The 17,663-nt window shown below is 38.2% G+C and overlaps 1 protein-coding gene across 1 annotated transcript in view; it reads right to left on the reverse strand.

The window, feature by feature from the left end:
• Nucleotides 1–379: 379 nt before the first annotated feature.
• Nucleotides 380–17,663, reverse strand: part of jph3b (junctophilin 3b) — a 156,431-nt gene continuing 139,147 nt past the window's right edge. The window contains exon 6 of the mRNA XM_061917475.1: nt 380–6,296. Within this exon, the coding sequence (XP_061773459.1) occupies nt 6,216–6,296 (81 nt within the window). The 3' untranslated portion in view covers nt 380–6,215. The remainder of the gene's footprint in view (nt 6,297–17,663) is intronic.

Raw genomic sequence — 17,663 nt, forward strand, 5'->3', positions numbered from 1 at the left:
GGGGAGATAATATTAAAGTGTCATCATTTTTGTTGGTGCTGTAATTATTACTTAGGACCAGCAGATAGAGACATTCCCTACTTTTTAAAGCAACGCAACAACCTGGCAGTTCATTTTCACGTTGAAATCGACACTCTAAAACGTGCTTTTGGCAAAATCTTTTTGCCATATTATTTATCTTTTATAATCATATTTCTTGTAATAAATGTTGACTGACCTCTCAAAGACAACACGTCTCTCGACGTAGCCCTCATCTCAAAACGAGGAATGCTAGGTTTGGTTGCTATAGTAACCATGTCCCACCTTTGCAAGTCCTCCTCTCCAATAGGGATGCTATACAAACTCACACACACTACTTGCATACAATAAAAATAAAAAAAAGAAGTTGCAAATAGTCATTTTACTTTAAACACTTTAATTAATTTCTCCACATGAAACAAAACCAAAATAGAGTAATTTCAAGAAAAAAAGAAAAAAAGGGGGAAGGTTAGAAGGAAGGGCTCAAACTATAAAGAGAGCTTGGCATGCTGTAGCATGCTGCAGTGTAAAGGGTGCATCGTCACCAGACTGACGACAAAGAGCAACCTCTTGCACCTTTTTCAGTCTAGGACCCAACTGAATGAAATGATGTTGTTTTGCCTCCTGGGTTTCAACAAATGAAAGATGGAGGATTTGACAGAATTGAGACCACAACTAAGTTTGGAAAAATGCTGTCACACAGAAATACAACAGCAGCTCACTGTTGTTTCCTTAAGTTGCTGCACACACACACACACACACACACACACACACACACACACACACACACACACACACACACGTTATTGTATTTGTTACCTTTTTGAGACCTCCAGAAAATGCCTACCTCTGATATAATAATAAAAGTCGTAATTAAACTCAATGCAAGTCATTTGTGAAATATTATGATAAAAGTTGGAATTGTACTCAATAACAGCCGCAATTTTACTAGAAAAGCTTAATATTTGGGCAATTTTATAAAAATAGTTGTAATTTTGCTTGACAAAAGTTACAATTTCATAAGAAAACTTAAAAACGTTGGTAATATTATAACAATAATCGGAATTTTACTTGGCAAAATTGTGACAAAAGTTATAATGTTACTCAAAAGAATTTCACTATTTTACAAGAACAACAAAATTGGCAATATTGTGATAAGTCAGAATTTTATGACAAATGTCACCATTTTATATTAAAAAGTAATACTTTTATATAAAAAAGTAATGATATCATGAGAAAATATTACAATATTAAAGAAACAGAAAGAATTTCAGAAATTGTTCCCAATTTAGTAAGAAAAAAGTTGACACATTTTGAGAAAAAGACTGCTTTTCGTTATTGATTTTTGTTTGAATTTTTGGTTTGTAATTGGTTTTTAATCATAATTATTTACTTCAAGTTATTACAGTATGTCTCTATATAAAGATTTATTTAATTTTTTCAATTAATTTTGGCCGAAGGAGAGCGCATTTCAATTTCTTACACACACTTGTTATTACATGTGTTGGCCAGAAGGAGAGCACTTCGAATTTTTACACACACTTATTATGTCATATGTTGACCAGAGGGGGAGGACTTTTAGAACCGACACACAGTCAGTTTTAAAAAATCCCTCCTTTTTGGGACCACCCTAATTTTGATAGCTTTCACCACCCAATGAGACATTCTCTATTAGATGCAATAGTTTTTCGTATTGGGATCAAGATTTATGTCCTAACTTGTTCACCGGTCCTCATATGGAAGTTACTTTTCCTTGTTGATGTCTCAAGAAGGGTAGAAATACAAGAACACATGCGCACACACACACACACACACACACACAAACACACACACACACCTCAATGAACTTTCATGGAGAAGCATGCAAACAGATACAGAGGTTGGTCTGCCAGATGGGCTTTTTGAGACACACAATGACAAATCCAGTATATGCAATCATAGAAGCTACGCAGAGTGACAACCGGTGTCAGTCATTGAGGCTACAGAGGAAGAAGACTTTTAACCTAGCCAATGTTTTGTACGACAAAACAGACGCGCACCATTGACCACACTACAGTATAGAGTCCAAAATTATTGGGCGACGACTGGCAGTCATTTTGAGTAAACTTTGTAGAGGCTGTGTTTGGACCTTTTTTGATGAGGATATTGATAGAAGGTAAATATACAAGAATGTCTAACCCGCAGTCTTAATGGTTATCTGTTTGTTAACCTCCATTCATTTATGCTATATGGTCAATATAGTATCAATCTAATTGTAATCTAAGACATGTGCACAGTATTGTAGTGCAATACAGTCTGCTTGTATTGTTATCGAGCCCTGCTCGGACTTCAACGCCTAAAAAGCATAGCATGTAAAGTGCGTTTCGATCACCTCTTTGCATTTTGTTATGTACTTAACAGACTTTCTGTGAGACACTGCCACTAACAAACTCGGACTCTGGAGTTAGCTTGCATGCATTGGACTTAAACCATTAATTTGAGTGGTAACACTTAAGTATGGGGAACATATTCTAAGTAACAAAGACTTAATTAAGAGTTATTTGGACACTAGGGGAACATTTTGTAAGTAACAAAGATTTATTTGGTTAGGGTTAGGGCCATGCAGAATAAGGCATTACTAAGTACTTAATAATGACTAATTACGAGACAATATGTTCCTAATTTGCATGTTAATAAGAAACCAATTCATGGAGAATATGTTCCCCATACTAAAGTGCTACCATTTGAGTCAATTTATTCATTGAGAAAAAAACGAGATATTTTTAACAGAATTACCATTCTGAACACCTGTTTCAATGAAAGTGTCATACTGAGCAGATTAACGCTGCCCAGAGAAGGTGTGCAATTGTGTTCAACTTCCTCTAACTCAGTGTTTCCTAACCTCAACTGAGAGCCAAGGCACATATTTGACATTAGAAAAAATCCCACGGCACACAACCGAACAAAAAAGTCACCAAAAACCAAAGTCTACATGCCGTGATGTACAGGTTAATTACCTCATGCCATTCAGTGGAAGAGCATTTAAAAGTCCGGCCTGTCACTATACGTCATTGGCATGGACAGAAGACAAAGATACATTATTTATCGGAAATTAATCAGCATTTTGGGACCAATTAGGTGAAGAGGCAAACCTGATGACCCCCCACACACAACACACTAACGCAGGGCTACTCTACTGGTGGCCCGGGAATGACACATACAGCCGAGTTCAGCTCAAAACTTGAGAGACAAACATTTGTGTAGCAAATTCCTAAAAACATTCCAGTGCTCCTGTTGTATAGAGGAACTTTGGCCACTATAAAGACACTGGTAGATCCTTGCATTGACATTTTAACTTTGCTAGCAAACATAGATCACTGGGGTCCAAACGTGTGATTTACATAACTGAGGTCTTCCTCAAGTCAAACCTTTAAGTCCTCTCCTTTTTGGCAGTGACAATTTTTATTGGTAGAGTGATTTATGTAAGGAAATGGGTCAGCACAGTCCACCAAGTCAAATGTCTTGTGTGTTGAACGTTCTTGGTCGAATAAGCTGATTCTAATATTTTACAAAAGAACCTTTTCTTACCTGTTTTTGTATATTTGGGATCCTCATAACTCCCATTTTTTAAATCCAAACCATGGAGGTATGGCTGAAATGAATAATATATATATATATATATGTAAATAAATAAATAAGACCACCCATAAAACGGTGTATTCTGAATAGACCGTCAAAAAGCTGCTATAGGATGGTCTGTAAAACATAATCTATACCAAATGTGGACCAAAAAAACACCATTACATGTTATGTAGACCCCTAAGAGATGTTTTGAATGTAGAAAAAAAACAAACAAAACATAATATGACCCCTTTTGTGGTGTTGCTGTAGCTTGTTTACTTCAGATGCTGTCAGTAGTCTATTGTCCAACTTCTTTAATTATACTAGTGGTGTTCCTTAAAGTTCAGTTTTTAGGACCTTTTTTTCCCATCACTCGGGCTATTAAAGATAAAGTACCACTGATAGTCTCACACACACACTAGGTCTGGTGAAATAACCCTCTGCATTTGACCCATCCCCTTGTTTCACCCCCTGGGAGGTGAGGGGAGCAGTGAGCAGCCGCGGTGGCCTTGCTCGGGAATCATTTTGGTGATTTAACCCCCAATTCCAACCCTTGATGTTGAGTGCCAAGCAAGGGAGGTAATGGGTCCCATTTTTTATAGTCTTTGGTATGACTCGGCCGGGGTTTGAAGTTACGACCTACCGATCTCAAATATTCAACTGGTGGCTGGCGAGTTTAGTTCAAACAAAGTCACAAAGACTCACATTTTTGTAGAAGATTTCTAAAAACAACAGAGCGCTCCTGTAACTGTAACAAAATAAATAGACCAAAATTAAACGTCTACTGGAGAGGATGATTAATGTACGTAATATACAAAATAAGACTAATTGTGATCGATTTCTGTACCGTATTTTTCGGAGTATATGTCGCTCCAGAGTATGAGTCGCACCTGTCGAAAATGCCTAGTAAAGAAGGGAAAAAACATATATAAGTCGCACTGGAGTATAAGTCGCATTTTTGGGGGAAATTTTTTTGATAAAATCCAACTCCAAGAATAGACATCTGAAAAGAAATTTAAAATAAATAAAGAATAGTGAACAACAGGCTGAATAAGTGTACGTTATATGACGCATAAATAACCAACTGAGAAGGTGCCTGGTATGTTAACGTAACATATTATGGCAAGTCATTCAAACAACTAAAACATTAAGAACATGCTATACGTTTACCAAACAATCTGTCACTCCTAATTGCTAAATCCCATGAAATCTTATGCGTTTTTAGTCTCTTACGTGAATGAGCTAAATAATATTATTTGATATTTTATGGTAATGTGTTAATAATTTCACACATAAGTCACTCCTGAGTATAAGTCGCAACCCTGGCCAAACTATGAAAAAAACTGCGATTTATAGTCCGAAAAATACGGTAATTGTGGTCCAAAAAGAATTTAGTTTAATATCCCTGCACTAAGTGGTTGGGTATAACTAGAACTGACGACAAACCAGTTGAAGATGAATTGACAGAACCTCTGCTGGTTACAGTCAAGAAGAGCCCTCCATTTTTGTCTCAAATGCGTCAAGATGTTGGAAATTTAATCAACTATCAATTTATAAATGAACCAGTTATCATGGTTGTCTCTACAACAAAACCAAGGCAGTTTTTTTTGGGGGGTGAACCCTAACAAAAGTTGTCGTTAAGCTCAATTCAGTTGGAAAAAAAAAATGTTTTTTTGTATCCCAAGTCCACAATCCTACATACACTTGAAAATGATGTCTCTAAAAGCCTCTGCCAAGTTGCACAGCAGGCAGCAGGAGTTGGGCTTTGCCAAGGATGATTTGTCCTAAATTACCACCAACTCAGAGGAAGCACAGCTCACCGACCGGTGTGTGTGTGTGGAGGTGGGAAAGAGTAGGAGGGAGAGACGGGGAGAGAGGACGGTGGTAGGCTGGGTGTGGATGAGTAGTGAGCGCTTGTCATGAGATGCTTGTCTCTGTGCTCCCTGCTTTGCGGAGGCACATCGTCATGCACTTTACTCACACACGAGTGGTGCGGAATGAAGGGTGGGATGGGGAAACAAGCAAATAGTGTGTGCATATGTGTTGGTGTATGCCAAGGTTAGCTCTCCTGCATCTTTTGTCTCTCCTGACACGGACGAACGCAACACATCATCATCAGAAAAAGAAGAACAGCTCAGCAAAAGGAAGAACCAAAAAGCTAGCATCATGTAAGGTTTACAAAATAAATAATATCGCCATCAACTTATACGTGAGAGAAATAAAGCAATGAGTTAGAAATCTGTTGAAAACTATGATTTGAAGATGAAAAAAAGTTTTGTGTCCAGACAGTGGAAGCAGGCATTACTTGCCACAATGGCCTAGGAATTGGCTCACTTTAGTCCAGTTTCTAATGCAGTCCAGTCACCTTCTTACATCCATGTCATCGTGCTACTGTATGTACCGCACATGTGAACACACTTGCACATTAGCCAACTGAAGCCCGATTTTTTTTGCGGGGCCAGGGGACAAAAATGCATTGTAGCCCTCGATCTCCCCTCCAGGCGGCTGCAGTCCCCGACGAACACAAAGGGGCAGCAGGTCCCTTGTGATAACATTTATAGTCGTAGCCAGAGTCTTTCCAAAAAGCAAAGCTGTTGTTAAATAAAAAAGTGGATAAACAAAATAGCCACTCCGATGTTGAGCAGAATCACCATGGCGACCAGGATGGCGCTGTAGGCCTGTGCGGGAGACAGAGGGAAAAAGGTTATGTGTAAATAATGACACACAGGTGCAATCACAAATGCAATGTCTGCACACTGCTAAAAATAGAATGATCAAAGCTGCGGTCCTAGGGCAAATCTGCATGCTAATCAATCAAACTACGCACGTCTTCAGACGCTTGGTAACACTTTAGCTACTGGAAAAATCCCATTGATCTAAACTTCCATTTGTAAATGTCTCAATGACTGAAATTTTACTACTGTTCAACTGGGTCATTGCTACCTTGGTGGGTACAAGAGGAAAAAAGTACATTCACATCTGCATGTTATTGACACTGGGCCTAGTTTGTTCATGTGAAACTCTCAGAAATACCATGTCAGATGCATGAAAAATAATTATTGACAATGCACAGAAGACGGATAAATGAACATGGCTAAAGAAGAATTTGTCTAGATGTGTCAATTGAACCTTTCACTGTTTGCTTCCACAAGCTTTGGTTTGTGTGGTTCCATGACGATGTCATCAACACAGAACTTGGAATAAAAAAAGCATTCAGTTATGCAGCTTCCTGACATCCACAAAGATCTGAGGCTACCAGAATCGATCACTTTGGGGGAGTTTGAGTCCATTTTAAAAGATGTACTTCCGTTTAAATTAAATTATTACTTAATCGTTTAAAAAAAAAATGGACGTATTGTGGTATGACTGATGTTGTTCTGTTGTATTGTCTTGTTGTAATTATTATTGTAACTTGATAGGGACGGCGTGGCGCAGTGGGAGAGTGGCCGTGCGCAACCCGAGGGTCACTGGTTCAAATCCCACCTAGAACCAACCTCGTCACGTCCGTTGTGTCCTGAGCAAGACACTTCACCCTTGCTCCTGATGGGTACTGGTTGGCGCCTTGCATGGCAGCTCCCTCCATCAGTGTGTGAATGTGTGTGTGAATGGGTAAATGTGGAAGTAGTGTCAAAGCGCTTTGAGTACCTTGAAGGTAGAAAAGCGCTATACAAGTACAACCCATTTATTTATCATTTAACTTTGATTGTGCCGCCCACTTTGTCAGGTCGCTCTTGAAAAAGAGATTTTAATTTCAATGAGTCTTTGCCTGGTTAAATAAAGGAAATTGAATCAACGTTTGATGCACACAGGTCAACTGAAATAAATGATATGCTGTATATATATATATATATATATATATATATATGTGTGTGTGTGTGTGTTTATATATATAAGTATTTATATATACAGTATATATATATATGTGTGTGTGTTGTGTGCGTGTGTGTTCTTGCCATGACTTCATGTGTGCCCTCCTATTAGCCTACAACTTGTATCTGCTTGTATTAGAGTTTATATTGCACATTTTCGACATAAGTCGAAGTGGGCTAATATTGATCTTAATATCGGATTGGGGTACCCAATTACCATGAATTGGTGGACCCCGACTTAAAGAAGTTGAACAACTTTTTCGGGTGTTACCATTTAGTGGTCAATTGTACGGAATATGTACTGTACTTGTCAGGACTTGGACTATGACTTGGATTGTTTCTCCGTTGCAAAGGGAAATTGGCAGGAGCGAGACGTGAATGTGAGTTCATTTTTATTTTTTACACTAATAAACTACAAAAAAGGCAAACAAAGGGCGCTCACAAGAAAATACACACACTTGGCTACCGAAAACAAAACTAGCACAATGGCATGACTATAGACAAAAACAAAACTAAACAACTGTGACATAAATAACAAAGACTTACTGTGACTGAGACAAGGGAATGAGAAAACAGCATGGTTTGGTATGAATCGGGTTGAGGGGGGGCTGGAACCTATCTCAGCTGCATTCGGGTGGAAGGTACGGTACACCCTGGACAAGTTGCGACCTTCATCACAGGGCCAACACAGATAGACAGACAACATTCATACTCACATTCACACACTAGGGACCATTTTTAGTGTTGCCAATACTATCCCCAGGTGCATGTCTTTAGAGGTGGGAGGAAGCTGGATTACTAGTCTGTTTTTGGATGTCACAAAAATCCATAAAATAAAAATACAAATATTCTAGAAATAGTTGCACGTTTTCCATTTTTAAGTAGTGGATTGGGCTTTAAAGAACCGAATTAATACAAGTATTGTTTAAGAAGTAAATCTTTAGTCACACAGGTTGTTTGTCACGTTTTGTGCATCTCGCCTCCAAAGAGCACTGTCAATCACATTGCCGTATGATGATTTAGGGAATTAGAATAAAAATAGAATAGAATAGAATAGAATAGAATAGAAAGTACTTTATTGATCCCTGGGGGAAATTCAGCACCACGGTTCACTCACAATAAATAATAATAATGATTAATAATATATGACATATATTATATATATAATATATGAATAATATAAATATATTCTGCATATATTTTATATTGAAGTGCAGTCAAGAAGGAACATATGCATTATAGAGTCTGATAAATCAGGTTACAGCTCACTTACATCGTCTTTTGTAGAGTAATACAGCTGAACTGAAGGCGAGAGGACTTTTTGTATTTTCAATGTGAAATTGTAAAGATTCATGTCGTCGGTATTTGTCTCCCAAGCTTTTACGGAATGGCTTTACAACAAAAAAAATTGTTTCCCCTTTGAAAAGTGTGAAGAGAAAGCTGTCTTTTGGATTGTTAGTAGCTTTTTGATTGATTGATACTTTTATTAGTAGATTGCACAGTACAGTACATATTCCGTACAACTGACCACTAAATGGTAACACCCGAATAAGTTTTTCAACTTGTTTAAGTCGGGGTCCACTTTAATCAATTCATGCTAAGGAATGTAACGATTAATGATAAACCCCAATAAAATATTAGTATAATTATAATTATCACAAAACTGTGATAGATTACCTTACTTTGACATACTCATAGTGATACTGCTCATTCCCTGGAGGAGCAACCAGGCCGCTACTCGCTAAGTAACTTAAATGCTAACATGAATACAAGACACATTAACGTCTTTCCGAAATACTAACTACCCCGCTTTGCCTTCAATATTAAACAGTTTAATAATAAGAATAAAATAATAATAATGGATTCGATTTTATATAGCGCTTTTCTATTATTAGATACTCAAAGCGCGCACAGAGAAGTGAAAACCCATCATTCATTCACACCTGGTGGTGGTAAGCTACATTTGTAGCCACAGCTGCCCTTGGGTAGACGAACGGAAGTGAGGCTGGCAGTTTGCGCCTACGGCCCCTCCGACCACCACCTATCATTCATTCATCATTCATTTACCAGTGTGAGCGGCACCGGGGGCAAAGGGTGAAGTGTCTTGCCCAAGGACACAACGGCAGCGTTTAAAACATTTACGAATTAAGACAGAAGAACATTAATATATTTAAAAACTCAAATAATAATACAACAATTAATCATGTTTTTTGCCCAGGAAACTATATTGTGTGTGTGAGTGTTGTTTATTTATGTATTTATTTCTTAATTAAGTAATTATATCTATTTATTCATTTATTTAAAATAAATTGGGTAAATTGGATAAAAGATCTAAGTGTGTATATAAGTACTTTTTAGGCACATGTGACGATGCCGTGTTAATAATGACAATCACAATAATTTTAGTCACAATAACCGTGAATTAAATTTTAAAACAAATGAGTTGGGGGGTTAGTCGTCACATAGTCTTATAGGTTGTTTGTTACATCTACACATATAAATAAATAAATGGGTTGTACTTGTATAGCGCTTTTCTACCTTCAAGGTACTCAAAGCGCTTTGACACTACTTCCACATTTACCCATTCACACACACATTCACACACTGATGGAGGGAGCTGCCATGCAAGGCGCCAACCAGCACCCATCAGGAGCAAGGGTGAAGCGTCTTGCTCAGGACACAACGGACGTGACGAGGTTGGTGCTAGGTGGGATTTGAACCAGGGACCCTCGGGTTGCGCACGGCCACTCTCCCACTGCGCCACGCCGTCCCATATGCACATGTCTTTAATGTCTTTAATGTCCTATGTGTTCTTTGATGTTTGATGTTTCCCTCTTACACACATGTAAGAGGGATGTGTACTATGGCTATGAGTTGTTGTTTTTTTCCCTTGGCCTCAGTCTGCACCCCCTCTCCAGGGCCCAGGCTAAGACCGATTTTTTTATTTTATTTTAATCTTCTATTTTTTTCTCCCCCCCTTGTTTACCTGTATCTCATCTTTTTTTGTGAGGGGCGCTGGAAGCCGGCAGACCCGTCACCGATCCTGTTCTGTCTCCCTTTAATGTTTGTCTGATCTTGAATGGGATTGTGCTGAAAATTGTAATTTTCCTGAAGGAACTCTCCTGACGGAATAAATAAAGTACTATCTATCTAATATACAGTACATTCATACACTATGCAGGATGCATTAACATACGTATTTGTCACCTTTTCAATGCAATTAAACTTTATCTGCCTTCTTTAAAAATTATTTTCCCAGTAAAATACCATTGTGACTATCATCACCGTGATGAAGTTGATTCAGGATGTTTATCACCTCTTTCATGCAACAAGTTGGAAAATGATGAACATTGCATTGATGAACACCTTTATGTTTAAATGTAATATAAAGAAATGACTATTAAAATATATTCTGATGATGAACAACTCACACTAGAGGAAAACAGTGTGATAACAACCCCATTGTTCTCTACATGTACTGTTATTTTCAACGGGAGTGAGAAAAAAACAGGACTCAAAATCTTCTGTTATTAAGTTACATTAATGAAACATCGCTGCAAATGAATGAGATAATGAGTCTTGTGATGATGAACCCTGTAATCGGCTTATCCCAGATCTGTGACATATGATCATTAGGCCACAGTGTGGATCAAATCCTCTCATAGACTGATCTTTTTTTACTCAGTAAGACAATGACACTGCCCAGCACAAAAAATAGCACATGGGCCTATACCACATCAATTTTAACTTAGATTGAATCACTATATATATATATATCCATCCATCCATCCATTTTCTACCGCTTATTCTCTTTGGGGATCGCGGTGGGCGCTGGCGCCTATCTCAGCTACAATCGGGCGGAAGGCGGGGTACACCCCGGACAAGTCGCCACCTCATCGCAGGGCCAACACAGATAGACAGACAACATTCACACTCACATTCACACACTAGGGTCGATTTAGTGTTGCCAATCAACCTATCCCCAGGTGCATGTCTTTGGAAGTGGGAGGAAGCCGGAGTACCCGGAGGGAACCCACGCATTCACGGGGAGAACATGCAAACTCCACACAGAAAGATCCCGAGCCTGGATTTCAACCCAGGACTGCAGGAACTTCGTATTGTGAGGCAGACGCACTAACCCCTCTGCCACCGTGGAGCCCTAAATATATATATATATATATATATATATATATATATATATATATATATATATATATATATATATATATATATATATTAACTTAGATATAGATAGATATATATATATATCTATATATTATATATATCTATCTATAGCTAAGTTAATGCGTTAATTACGAGTTAACTCATCAATCTATTAACGCCGACAATCATTTTAATGCGCATTTGCGTATGTTGTTTACATGCTTTTATTTTGTTAACGCCTTTTCTTAACAAGATGGCGATGCCCGGACGGGCTTCGGCGTCGAGGGGCTCTTGGTAAAGATGGAACATTTGGCAAAAATACCGGACAATTCTGCAAATTTCATGGATGGCTTACAGCGTGGTCACTCCGGGATCACTTACGACCGCCAGACAATTCTGGATGTGGATAGATCGGGCCGTTTTGGACTGAATGACGCGTGCTTGCTAGACCGGCTAGCTAGCATGGGAATACTTTGCCGGCTACATCCAGCGGCCTGTGAAGCAGCGGAGTATATGTGTTGTCTGTCTATTTATGAATAATGCAGTCGAGGCGTGTTGGCTGAGTTCTTAACGTTTACTTTCAGAGCGTGCATATCACAACAAACAAGATGCCGTCATGGCTACACACAACCTATACCGGGCTACCGCGCATGCTCGTCACTACTGTTGCATGCTGGGTAGGGTAGATATTTTATTCCCTGGCTCATAACATCACAATATAGTACCATGTATATGCGTTCATTTTATCAAAGCAAAAATCGGAAAATTCCCATCATATCAATTCCTAGATATGGTCATAATTATTTTAAGTGCACTACGCAGAATAAACACAACATTATTAAAATTGCTACTACGGATAATTTGATCAAAAATTCCCTAAAACAGCCCACTACCTATAATATAGGTTTTTTTAAACATAAGATCCCTGATAAAAAAAAAAGTTTCTGCTGTTACCTCAGAAATTGCCTGTTCAGATGTTATGATTGTGGCTCAGAGATTTGTATGTAGATTATATTTATTTTGCATTACAAATAGGATAACTTAAATACCCTGGCAGTGGTAATAAGCCTGAATGTTTGTATTTACATTTTTTGAGTAGATTTTCATAAAATATGCTATTTAACTGCTACTGTTTAACAAGGACTGATTTAAATTGTGTTTGCACAACAAATGTTTTGGCGCTTTTGTTCATGTGTGAGAATATTCCAATAAAGGTGCACTACACACTACTTTTGAATTCATTATTGGGCTTTGCGTATACAATGCAGTTAATCGCGATTAATCGGAGAAATAGTGCGATTAACTTCGATTAAATTTTTTAATCGTTGCCCAGCCCTAATATATATATATATATCTATATATATATATATATATATATATATATATATATATATAAATGTGTGTTTATGTGTGTGTGTAAATATATATATATATATATATATATATATATATATATATATGTGTGTGTGTATGCATATATGTGTATACAGTTTTTTTTATATATATATGTATGTATACAAATATTAGAGTGGTGCATATCTACCTTATATGGCAATACGATATGAATCTCGATACATGGGTTACGATACGATTCACTAACTAACACATTATGATTCGTTGCAATTTGATGCGATTCGATGCAGATGTAATCATTGCATAGTGAAAATAAAATAAATGTATTGTATATCATGTGAGAACAACGTAATTTGTTTATTTTTTAAATAGACACATACAAAACAGGTGGTTCCTGTATTATTAGTAAATAGTAGAACTATCAAATTCAAGGCATTGAGATCCATTAACTTAAAGAAAAGGAGATGTTTAAGTTAAAAAAAATGAAAATTTTGATTAGAACTGCACATTTTCTTCTGTTTATTATTCGTTTAGTTTTTTTCAGTTATTTGTTATACATTGTTAAAGGTTAGCGTAATAAATATGATCGAAAGACTGAACGGTTGTGATAGTCACAAACAAACCAAATCTAATGACTGGCTCATTCTCGTGAACGATGGGTGTATTTTTATTTGAAGCATGACAGTGACGAAACATTTACATCTCAACAAAAGCAGGAACAGCGGCAGCTTTGCACAGGGTGGGTGTGGGTGTCCTCTCTGCTCTTACGAAAATTGAATGGCCTTTATAGTCATTGCACTTAAAAGTACAATGAAATGTGATTTCTGTAGAAGCTATCTAAGAGCAAACATTCCGAGGATGTTGTAGTCGTAATGATTTGTGCAGTCCTTTGAGACATTTGTGATTTGGGGCTATATAAATAAACATTGATTGATTGATTGATTGATTGACAGGATACGCCTGTGGGGAAAGGTTCACAGCAGCACTGCTTGTACGTTGAGGAGTCTCCAAACATCCCCCCAAAAAATTGCTTGATTTGTCGCTTGTCGTTTTTGAGAAAGAAAGTTACGAAGAGGGATAGGAAAGATTCTAAATTCAGCGAGAAAGTGAGTGTGTGAAAAATAAAGACGCAAAGACCCACCTGACTTTGGATTGCTGATTGGATTTAGGCACAGCCATTTATGCATTGGTCTGTGATTGCTTCTTTCGGTCAGTCAATCAGAATTACTCAAACTACGGTAGGCTGCGAGGAAACTATTTTATTATTATAAAAAAGAAACTATAGAGTAGTGAATGGAAGGGGAAATATAAGTGTGAGAAATGTCAAGTGTGGCGTGAGAAAGGGTTAAACTGCGTGACTCTCAGACTTGGCAGCTCTGCAGCTAAGGCTTTAGCACAGGGGCGCTCACACTTTTTCGGCAGGCGAGCTACTTTTCAATTGACCAAGTCGAGGAGATCTACCTCATTCCTATTTATAATTTATATTTATTTATTTATGAAAGAGACATTTTTGTTAACAAGTTAATGGTGTTTAATGATAATACAAGCATGTTTAACACACATAGATTCCTTTCTTTCATGAAGACAAGAATATAAGTTGGTGTATTTGATTCTGATGACTTGCATTGATTGGAATTAGACAGTGGTGCTGATAACGTCCGCATTTTCAAATGGAGAAGAAAAAAAAGTCCTCCTTTCTGTCCAATACCACATGAAAGTGGTTGGATTTGGCATCTCATTTGTCCAACTTGCATACTGGTTTTTAAACACTTTGTTATGAGAGTAGCATATGTGTGTGGCCCTTTAATGTCTGGCAGCAGGTGAGTGACGTCAGTGAGTGTGCGGGTGGGCAAGCAAGTGAGAAAGCGGTCGCTGAGGGCGGGGGAGAAATACATTGGCATCAAACTCCGTACCTTGCTAGCTTGTGCACGCTAGCTTTCTGAGACTCTTATTTTGTTAGCACAGGCAGGATGAAACAGGTCTTTTATGGTGAAGACAGGAACTGTGCTGTCGGTCTTTAGAGTTTTGACAGTAGGTACGGAGTCTCTAGAAATAAAATGTGTTTCTCTGCGTCCGCCCTGTTAGTGATTTTTTTCTTAAATATGAGCTCGCAGCAGCCAGCGTCATCTCACAAGATCCTCGGGTGCCGAGAATGTCAAACAACTGACGAAAGTGAAGTCTTGGTATGATTGATGATTGCTCATTTTTATGTCTATTTTTTAATGCCTGGCTTGAGATCGACTGACACACCCTCCGAGATCGACCAGTCGATCGCGATCAACGTAATGCCCACCCCTGCTTTAGCACAATGAACAGTGTAGTAGATGTGCTCAGATCAGTTGTGGGAGGAAAAAAGAATTGCCACCCATGCCCGTCGCCTCTCACTGCCTGTAATGCCAGAGTGGAAGAGAATCCAGCCCCTTTCAAGAGAAGTGGTTCCAGAGCCCTTGCTGTGCGTCGAAGTGAGTCCGACTACATTGAGTCGGAACTACTCCACCTTGCGCACCAGCTCAAGCTCCTTCACTACCAGCGTTGGTGATGCTCCACGTCCCAAGAGCTAGCTTTTGTAGCCGAGGATCGGACCGCCAAAGGCCCTGCTTTCGGCTGCCGCCAGGCTCACTATGCACCCGACCTCTATGGACCCTCTCATGGATGGTGAGCCCACTGGAAGGGGGACCCAAGTTACCTCTTTGGACTATGTCATGGGGACAGGCACTCGCCATCGAGCTCCACCTACAAGCCTGGCTTGAGAGGGGGCCCGGTGACCTGCGTCCGGGCAGGTAAAGTCTGAGTCCTTATTTTTTGTTTTCCATAAAGGTCTTTGAGGTGCTCTTTGTCCGATCCCTCACTGAGGTCCTGTTTGCCTGTTTGTCTCCTACCAAGGGGCATGGATGACCCCGGATAACATCGCTCCTAGGATTATTGGGACACACAAACTCCTCTACCACGAAATGATGGCAGATCCTGTAAGGATACTGTATATATGTATATATAAACAGTACATATAAATATATGTGTATATAGTATTGGCTCTGCGATGAGGTGGCGACTTGTCCGGGGTGTACCCTGCCTTCCGCCCGATTGTAGCTGAGATAGGCGCCAGCACCCCCCGTGACCCCACAAGGGAATAAGCGGTAGAAAATGGATGGATGGATGGATAGTATTGGTCAAAAGTTTACATACACTTGTAAAGAACATAATGTCATGGCTGTCTTGAGTTTGCAATAATTTCTACAACTCTTATTTTGTTGTGATAGAGTTTTTGGAGCACATATTTGTTTGTCACAAAAAACATTAATGAAGTTTGGTTCTTTCATGAATTTATGAATTTATTTATCAAAAAATATTGCTGGGCGTTGTGGCCAAACAACAAAATGTTTCTTTCATCTGAAATCACATGGACAAAGATAAGACCTTCTGGAGGAAATTTCTGTGGTCAGATTAAACAAATTTTGAGCTGTTTGGCCACAATACTCAGCAATATGTTTGGAGGAGAAAAGGTGAGGCCTTTAACCCCAGGAACACCATGCCTTCCGTCAAGCATGGTGGTGGTAATATTATGCTCTGGGCCGGTTTTGCTGCCAATGGAACTGGTGCTTTACAGAGAGTAATTGGGACAATGAAAAAGGAGGATAACTTCCAAATTCTTCAGGACAACCTAAAATCATCAACCCGGAGGTTGGTTCTTGGGCGCAGTTGGGTGTTCCAACAGGACAATGACCCCAACCACACAACAAAAGTGGTAAAGGAATGGGTAAATCAGGCTAGAATTAAGGTTTGAGAATGGCCTTCCCAAAGTTCTGACTTGAACGCGTGGACAATGCTGAAGAAACCAATCTATGTCGGAAAACCAACAAATTTAGCTGAACTGCACCAATTTTGTCAAGAGGAGTGGTCAAAAATTCAACCAGAAGCTTGTGGATGGCTACCAAAAGCGCCTTATTGCAGTGAAACTTGCCAAGGGACATGTAACCAAATATTAAGGATTACTGTATGTATACTTTTGACCCAGCAGATGTGGTCACATTTTCGGTAGACCCATAATAAATTCATAAAAGAACCAAACTTCATGAATGTAGTATGTAGTATGTGCTCCAATCACTCTATCACAAAAAATAAGAGTTGTGGAAATTATTGGAAACTCAAGAAAGCCATGACATTATGTTATTTACTTTTGTAAACTTTTGACCATGACTGTATGTATATATATATATATATATATATATATATATATATATATATATATATATATACATATATATATATATATATATATACATATATATATATATATATATATGTATATATATACATATATGTATATATGTATATATGTATATATATATATATATATATATATATATATATATATATATATATATACATATATACATATATATATATATATACATATATATATAGATATATATATATGTATATATACTGTATATATATATATATATATTTATATGTATATATCTCCATCCATCCATTTCCTACCGCTTATTCCCTTTTGGGGTCGCTATCTCAGCTACAATCGCCACCTCATCAAAGATATATATATATATATATATCCATCCATCCATCCATTTTCTACCGCTTATTCCCTTTCGGGGTCGCGGGGGGCGCTGGCGCCTATCTCAGCTACAATCGGGCGGA

The sequence above is a fragment of the Nerophis ophidion genome, linkage group LG12 (genome assembly GCF_033978795.1).
Source record: "Nerophis ophidion isolate RoL-2023_Sa linkage group LG12, RoL_Noph_v1.0, whole genome shotgun sequence".
NCBI lineage: Eukaryota > Metazoa > Chordata > Actinopteri > Syngnathiformes > Syngnathidae > Nerophis > Nerophis ophidion.